The 8736-nt window shown below is 44.2% G+C and overlaps 1 protein-coding gene across 1 annotated transcript; it reads right to left on the bottom strand.

The window, feature by feature from the left end:
- Positions 1-162: 162 nt before the first annotated feature.
- LHPP (phospholysine phosphohistidine inorganic pyrophosphate phosphatase) lies at positions 163-7515 on the bottom strand (the record flags this gene model as incomplete). The annotated part of the gene is made up of 4 exons (XM_029085936.1): positions 163-255; positions 2081-2144; positions 6248-6401; positions 7328-7515. Coding segments are annotated over 4 exons (499 nt in total), but the record flags the coding sequence as incomplete, so codon positions are not given.
- Positions 7516-8736: the final 1221 nt, after the last annotated feature.

Raw genomic sequence — 8736 nt, 5'->3', positions numbered from 1 at the left:
AAAAAAATATTTGTATATCCACCCAAATTTTACCATGTCCCTCTGGCCACATTCCCTTCAAACTCTTCTATAACTTTCTGTGAAAGACAGCAAAACAGAAAAAATGCATCAGTGGACACAACAACATGGCACAGACAGTGGTCACAGCACCAGAAACCTTACCTGCTGTGGTGGAACACCCATTTCTGCTAAGGCTGACTCAAAAAACATTTTTGATGGTTTTCCCACTACCTCAGCTTGAACATCACAAGCATACTGGAAAAAAAGAGGGAGACACGCACACAACATGCTCATCAGAAAAGGATTTGTTCAACTCCTTCACTCCAGTCACTCATATAAAAAGTATGTGATTGTTGATTTCTGCCCTTAAATAACACAATGGATTAGCAGGTGAAGGTGAATATCAGAGAATTTGGATAACAGAAATGTTTAATGTTCTCTGGCAGGAGAGAAAGTCCTCCTGAAACATCTCAAGGTACATTCTCCATCATGAGAACAGACTTCAGACTCACTCCCAGTATTGTTCATTTTTGTAAGAGCATCACTCTAAAAGAAATAGCAAATATCATAGAATCATAGAATCCCAGACTGGTTTGGGTTGGAAGGGACCTTAAAGATCATCCAGTTCCAACCCCCCTGCCAGCAGCAGGGACACCTTCCACTAGACCAGGTTGCTCAAAGCCTCATCCAACCTGGCCTTCAACACTTCCAGGGAGGAGCAGACACAGCTTCTCTGGGCAACCTGGGACAGTGTCTGACCACCCTCACAGTGAAGAACTTCTTCCTCATATCTCATCTAAACCTCCCCTCTTTCAGCTTAAACCCATTTCCCCTTGTTTTGTCATTAATTGCCCTTATGAAAAGTCCCTCCCCAGCTTTCTTGTAGCCCCTTCAGGTACTGGGACTATAAGATCTCCCCGGAGCCTTCTCTTCTCCAGGCTGAACAGCCCCAACTCTCTCAGCCTGTCCTCACAGCAGAGCTGCTCCAGCCCTCGGATCATCCTGGTGGCCTCCTCTGGACTTGTTCTAGCTGCTCCACGTCTTTCTCATGTTGGGGGCTCCAGAACTGGACGCAGTATTCCAGGTGGGGCCTAATATCCTTCATATGAAATGATCAAAAGTACTTGAGGGCCTTAAAAGATGTAGGGGGTTTCTTCAACCACTCAACATATTTTAAATGATTCAAGTGACCAGCCAGATTCAATATCCTTCATATGAAATGATCAAAAGTACTCGAGGGCCTTAAAAGATGTAGAGGGTTTCTTCAACCACTTGACATATTTTAAATGATTCAAGTGACCAGTCATATTCAAAAAAGTTTTGTTTTCCTGCAACTAAGTATCAGTACTATGCCGAAAAAGGGTTTTTTTCTAGCTTGTTCCTAGACAACTAGAAGCTTGAACTTATCTGGGAGGCAAAAAATGACCCCAAAACTCACCTAGATACAAATGAATGTGCTGCAAACAGACACTATAACCAGTAGTTTCTGTGCCTGTATAATACCCTAATTTGCTTTATTCTCTGCATTCACAATGTTGTATTTTTTTTTAATCTCTCAGCAAGCTTATAAAAGGGAAAATAATGACTCTCTCCTCCTCTCACCCTTAGGTTGGCTTATCTAGTGGGTTCCAGTTCTGCACAGACTTAATCAGGCTTAAAAACAGGATTGCACTTAAGTACCTTGCTGAATAAGGGTCTTTAGCTATCAACTGTTAAGGGCAAGGGCTGTGTTAACAACACTGCATCAAACATAAAACGGACTTTCGGTTTTTCTTGGGTATCTTGCAGACAATATTCCATGGTTTTTGGGGTTTTTTTCCTGACTCCTTCTTTCAAGGGGCCTCACTTCCAATAAAAGTACCACAATGGTAAAAGTTCACATTTGAAATAAATTTTTTAAAATTAACAAAGCCAGAAAACAAATGAATCCACCTGTCTTTAGAATGCAGCAAAGGAGTTTCAATCTGTGGAAATTTCCTCCACCAAGGTGAGTAATTATATAAGATGACCCATATTTATACCAGTTACTCTTTTAACAAGGTGCACAGAGCGAGTAAACATAATGCAAGCTATAAAATACCTCTAATGCCTTCATATATGCTCCAACATCAAGTTTCAGACCATCAGTTTCTTTATAGTAGCGTCTGGAAATGAAAGTGATAAAGTTCCAATGAAATGGAAATGTTGGCAGTTAAATACAAAGAAACCACCTTTTATTATTTCAGTGCCTATACAGATGTCCATATGGCTGCAACAAAAAGTCAAGTCATCAGAAACTCTGGAGCTTTAATTTAACACCAGGAATTAAGTAAAGGGCAGGACTCAGTACCGTGCAATGCTGGGGAAAAGATCTCAGACCAGATGCCCATCTGGCTTCTAGGACACAACTCCACTGGTTCAAAGAGATTTCAACTGGTTTATATCAAGGATGAACTGGACCTGTATTTTATGGCATGGAGTGTTAGCTGCTCGCAAAGGACAGTGGTTATATTGCTCTTCCTTTCATCAGTGATGGAAGCCCCTGGCAGATAGAAGATGAGGGCTGGCACCAACCAGCAGCTCTAACACCTTCTTTATCTCTGGAAGTGGATAGAATCATAGAATCATAGAATCATAGAAGCATAGAATCATAGAATCATAGAATCATAGACTGGTTTGGGTTGGAAGGGACCTTAAAGCTCATCCAGTTCCAACCCCCCTGCCACCAGCAGGGACATCTTCCACTAGACCAGGATCCCAAACAGTTGACCATCATTGCTCATCACCAGCCTCCCACACAAGGAAAGCCAGAGCACCATTTATTGGGACTAAGAAAGCCCTCCAAGTTAACTTGTGCTCCTTCTAAAAATGTTCCTATTGCCATGGAGCTCATCAAATTAATTAATAAATCTACAGTGTTTTTCTGCAATAGCAATTCACACTAACGCAGGTTTTCCAAGCTCTCCTGATCAGAGCAGTGACAGGTTTCTATATGACAAGAAAAAAGGCAGGATGAGCAGTCAGTTAAGATTTTTTGCTTTATCCTTCTGCCATTTTCGATTATTCAGCACAGCCTTCCTTTCAAATGACCACTTGACCTTTGCTAGAACAGCCATTAACCTTCTATAGTCTAGCGTAAACAGCTTAATTTTCTGACAGTGGCATGACAGAAGAAATTACAAAGCCAATTCCCACTCTCAGCCCAAAACAGATGCTAAATGTAAATCACTCCATTTTCAAGAGGAGGACATTCTGCTTCAGTGACTCTGACACTTTTGTTTTCTACAGAATTAACTAAAACTTCAACCAAAATCAACCTCGTTGCCCAAGGTAGGCTCCTTGTTAAGGTCCACCCAATTACACTGATTCTGCACATTAAAAATGAAGCTGGCTTGTGGCTGGTTTTTGTACACAGCCCCTTGCATCAATGAAGCTTCTCTAGTTTGGTGAACAATTAATTCAATTTATAATCTCCCTGCTTTGAGTCAGAGAACCTATCTACCCGGGGAAACTCAGTCAGAACTCACGTTCACATCACCTAAATGATCCATTATTAAAAAAAAGTGCTCACGGTGAAAACTGAGCTCAGAATATGCAAAAATGTGTGTTTTAAAATGGAAAATAACATTTCTAAAAAATAACAGTGGGTCTGCTTTAGAGCTGTCTGCATCAATGAGTGACCAAATAAACGGATAATTTCATATAAAGGCATTTCTGCATGGATCATGTTGCAAATCTTAAAATAAAAAGGTTGATTCTCTATTTGGTTTTGAAAGATGATATTGCATAACACAAAACTTGCTTATTTTACGTGCATTAGCCATTCTGCTGTTGGTTCAATGTTTTCTCCTGATCCTTCTGAGGAACAGTAAGGATTTTTCACCCATGTTGTAGGATCAGAGCGTGTCAGGTCTGGCAACACAATGGATTTTCCTGCTGAGAAGTTCTACCCGGCTGGATCAATAACCCATGAACTAAGAAAGCTTTTCATGGCCATTATGGTCTATTGAACGACTGAAAAAAGTTGTCACTATGGTTTCCTCAAGCTAAACATGCATAGTCTTTTTTCAGCCCATACATCACACAACAGATATAAATAACTCCTTCAAGGCCATTGGGATTTGTCATTATTCAGCGCTGGCATGAATAACCTCCTGTTTAGAATCTCAGAATACATCTAACTGCATTGTTTTTAAGGAAAACATCCGAATTCCCTGACTGGATTTTTTCCTGTATGTGTAAGCAGAAGGTCAAAATTTACTTTTAATGTTCAGAGAATAATGAAAAATGTCTTTTGATATTCAAACTATCAAAACAATTGATCTGTCACTTCAAAAGCACAGTTGTGTTTGCAGGTCTTCACCAACCCAGCCATGTCTCTTGGGCTCTCTCCTTAGTTCTTCTCAGCCACCACACAGCCAGAGGAACATCTACTCCCATCTCCAATGCAGTCTAGGTGGAGTTTGTGTATTGCAGCTACTTTCATAAATTGGTAGGGTTTCTATATTAACAAATAAAACTCTCCTGGTTTCTTATTCCTCAGGTACAGCAATCCTCAAGCCACCAACATGAAGTGCTCCCTTGTGTATGACATCTTCACACACATTAATCAACCTGCAGAGATGCTAATGCCACTTTTCAGAGAGGGCATCTTTAAGTACCACTCAAAGAGCAAGGAGTCATTTATGCCACCATGGCCAGTAGCAACACCCAGTATCACACCTCAACCACTATAAATGTTGGCAGGATGCAACCCTGGAAGAAGAACTGTTGGCTGAAACAGAATATTTGGACCACCTCATCATAGAATCATAGAATCATAGAATCATAGAATCATAGAATCATAGAATCATAGAATCATAGAATCACAGAATGATTTGGATTGGAAGGGACCTTAAAGCTCATCCAGTTCCAACCCCCCTGCCAGCAGCAGGGACACCTTCCACTAGACCAGGTTGCTCAAAGCCTCATCCAGCCTGGCCTTGAACACTTCCAGGGACTGTTAGCCACAGCTTCTCTGGGCAACCTGGGACACTGTCTCACCACCCTCACAGTGAAGAACTTCTTCCTAATATCTAATCTAAACCTGTCCTCTTCTCACCACTAGTAACTTCAGGATGCTGTAAGATCAAATGGCATCACAAATCCACACCAACAGCCCTTTATCCAAGCATGGCCTGTTGGATTTTGTTTGTTTCGGTTTCTTTCACTATTAAAAATGATTTATTCTCAGTTCAGACAGGAACACATGGCTACAGGCAGCGATTAAACCAATAATTCTCACCCCTGAGATCTTGCAGAGTCAAAGATAAAAAGACAAGTAGTGCCTCTAATCCTACTGGCCTCTTGCAATACTCATTCACTTGGGGGTTGCACACATCAAAATCCAAACTCTCATGATTCCTATGGTTTTTTGAAGAGGTTCTCAGACTTGCTCTTAAAGCAAAAAATGTCCTTTCTCTAGTGGTTTACAAATAGCTTACAGCTATTTAACCCTCCCACCACCACCTGCAAAGATGTGGATTGTTTCATCAAGGTCTACCTTGTTCTTGAACACTGATTTTGAAGAGTGGGAGCCTGGTATTTGCTGTGCTTATACACCACGGTGTCTCCAGGTTCTCTAAAGGCTGCTACAATTCCTCCTCAGAGGAGCAGCTACATTTCTCACCCTCTAGCACTTGATGGAAAACACCCACACAACTGCTTACTCTGCAGTGTCTGCTGAAAAAAGACCAACAGCTGAAATTAAAGGGGTGCTTCACCCAGTGCTGTAACACCACAGACACCCTACTGATGAGTATTTGCAACGTCAACAGGAGAATTTGGCATGGCAAGTTCAGTGACTTCCAGTGCCCTCTGCAATCCTGCATCAGCACAGGGCTCAACTGTGGCTCATGGGGAGCACCCACACCACCTCCTTTTAGAGACCTGTATCAGTGTAATCACCTCAGTTTTCTCTTACACCCCTGGAAAGACTATAAGGAAGTGGTTGAGGACAGGAGGCCAAGTTAGGTGACTGAAATACCCACTGAGGACTCTTCCATGGCAGCAGGGTTGGAACTGGATGATCTTTAAGGTACCTTCCAACCCAAACCATTCTGTGATTCTATACCTGAGCAGATCAGCCTCTCAGTCCAGACACACAGATTGACTTCTTAAAAGTTGGTACTGTGAAAGCCCACACCCATATCTGGCCTCCATGAAGTACAAAGACACTGGAGGAAAAAAAAAATATAGAGGCTTGAGAAAGAAACAGTGCTGAACTCACCCTCTTCCAAGGGAGAGCAAAACAGGCTTCTCCATCCCAATCAGAAGTCGGAAAGCTTCGTTAAGGGTTGCATAGGTGAAGTTTTCTGCTGCATCTCCAATAACCACACAGTTTGGGTTTGCTTTATCAATTTCAGCAAATTCAGGGACAAGATCTATGGAAGGAGAAAAAAAATAATAATTTCACAAAGCCCTTACCATTTCAGATCCCCCTGGAGCTGATAGTTTCCCCCAGATTTGTGTTTCCCTTCATTCATTACATAATACACTAAAAAACATTAAAAAATCCAAGTCTGAAGCAAGTGTTCTTCAGACCCTTCTATTCCTCTGTTCCTGAGTGGATCCTGCTCTTGATCTGTCCTACAACAAAGAGAAAAATAAACTGTTTCCTACCCTTGCCTTAGCTCCTGCCACCCATGTCTCAGTGGCTCATTAGAGCACCTAGACCCGAGGCAAACTCTTGGGTAGCTGAATGAGAATGTGTAACAGCAAGGACAGGATCCACCTCCTTTCTCCATACCCACATTCTACAGAACATTTTAAACTTCAGACTTCTGTCACAGAATGACAGAACCACAGCATGGTGGGGGCTGGAAAGGACCTCAGGAGATCATCCAGTCCAACCCCCCTGCCAAAGCAGGTTCCCTCCACCAGGTTGCCCAGGAAAGTGTCCAGGTGGGTTTGAACATCTCCAGAGATGGAGCCTCCCCTCCCTCTCTGGGCAGCCTGTCCCAGGCTCCGATCTGTCATGATAACAAAGGCAATGTAATGTTCTCCACAAGACCTCGCTTATCTCCTAGTCTCTGTGGTTAAGCAGCAGACTCCTCTGTGCACTTGCTGACCCCCAGCACAACTCTGTGCCTTCACCATACCACTGCCATGATGGAGATCTCACTCAGACCAGACCACTAAAGTTTATTCCACACTCTCATGACTCAGGAAAAAGCTTTTCCCTGTTGGAAAACAACAGCTGGGAGCTCTTCCCCACACGAGCTATGGGAATACACTGCTCTCCTCCAAACACCCACATCTCTGGGCTGTTCCCCTACGTGTCTCTGCATCTGCTGCAGTGTCGTCCCACCATTGTGCACGAGCAAGTGTGGCCTCAGGCTGCGTTCCTTCAAAATGCGACAGGCTGCTGGGGCTGGGGCGGTGACTTCGGCCACGGAGATGTCAAAGCTCATGCCCTGGAGCTTCTTCACAAACTTCTCCCGGGTCGCTTGGGTTTCGTTAGTGCAGAACCGCAGCTTTAGGCCAGATGCCTTGATCCTGTTGAGTGAAAGGAGCAGAGGGGTTAAGCAGACATAAAAATGATCTCAGAGTATCAGTTCTGCTATCCCACACCTACTTGGATAATTGCAATAAAAATGCAAAGATGATATTCCAGAACAGGAGCAGGGTCCCTTTCTGTGACCAAGACACATCTAAAATACCGATTCTGGGCAGTGCAGCTGCAGTTTTCATGTGCAGAGCCCCTGCCACAGCATGTAACTGCCCTTCTGGAGCACAGGGCTAAGCTGCACCCAGAGCAGTGTGGGCAGCAGGTGGAGGGAGGGGATTCTGCCCCTCTGCTCCGCTCTCCTCAGACCCCACCTGCAGTGCTGCCTCCAGTGCTGGGGCCACCAACAGCACAAGGACATGGAGCTAGTGGAGCCAGTGCAGAGGAGGCCACCAGGAGGATCCAAGGGCTGGAGCAGCTCTGCTGTGAGGACAGGCTGAGAGAGTTGGGGCTGTTCAGCCTGGAGAAGAGAAGGCTCCAGGGAGATCTTCTAGAGGCCTCTCAGTACCTGAAGGGGGCCTACAAGAAAGCTGGGGAGGGACTTTGGCCAAGGGCAGGGAGTGACGGAACAAGGGGTGATGGCTTTAAACTGCAAGAGGGGAGATGGAGATGAGATGTGAGGAAGAAATTCTTTCCTGTGAGGGTGGTGAGACACTGTCCCAGGTGGACAGAGAAGCTGTGTCTGCTCCTCCCTGGAAGTGTTGAAGGCCAGGTTGGATGAGGCTTTGAGCAACCTGGTCTAGTGGAAGGTGTCCCTGCTGATGGCAGAGGGGTTGGAACTGGATGAGCTTTAAGGTCCTTTCCAACCCAAACCAGTCTGTGATTCTATAAATGTGGCAGCACAGGTGATGCCCACCACCCGCAGGACACCACAGTCTGTCATGTCAGATACAAGCACCCTCCACACATTAAACACTTCAAAATCCAGTTCCTTTTCTTTAAACCAGTCCATGGATGAAGACACACATGACCTGAAGGCACTGCACAGCCACAAGTACAGGAGCTGGTGTGGTAGCACTGGCTATTAGCATTTGAACTTGGATTTTCACCTTTCCACTTACTGATCACCTGCTGCAGTGATCTGCTGGAGGTAACAGCAAGGCTTTGCACTTCTCCATGCTCCAGGGAAGAGGCCAGCTAGTTGCAATGATGCTTAAAACAGCACTGGGGTGGCTTCAGTTACATTTATCCCTTAATCTCTCATAAAACAC

This window comes from Antrostomus carolinensis, unplaced genomic scaffold (genome assembly GCF_000700745.2).
Source record: "Antrostomus carolinensis isolate BGI_N321 unplaced genomic scaffold, ASM70074v2 scaffold32020, whole genome shotgun sequence".
Classification (NCBI taxonomy): Eukaryota; Metazoa; Chordata; class Aves; order Caprimulgiformes; family Caprimulgidae; genus Antrostomus; species Antrostomus carolinensis.
Note: the sequence above shows the minus strand (reverse complement) of the source record. Positions and strands in the feature narration are given on the sequence as shown.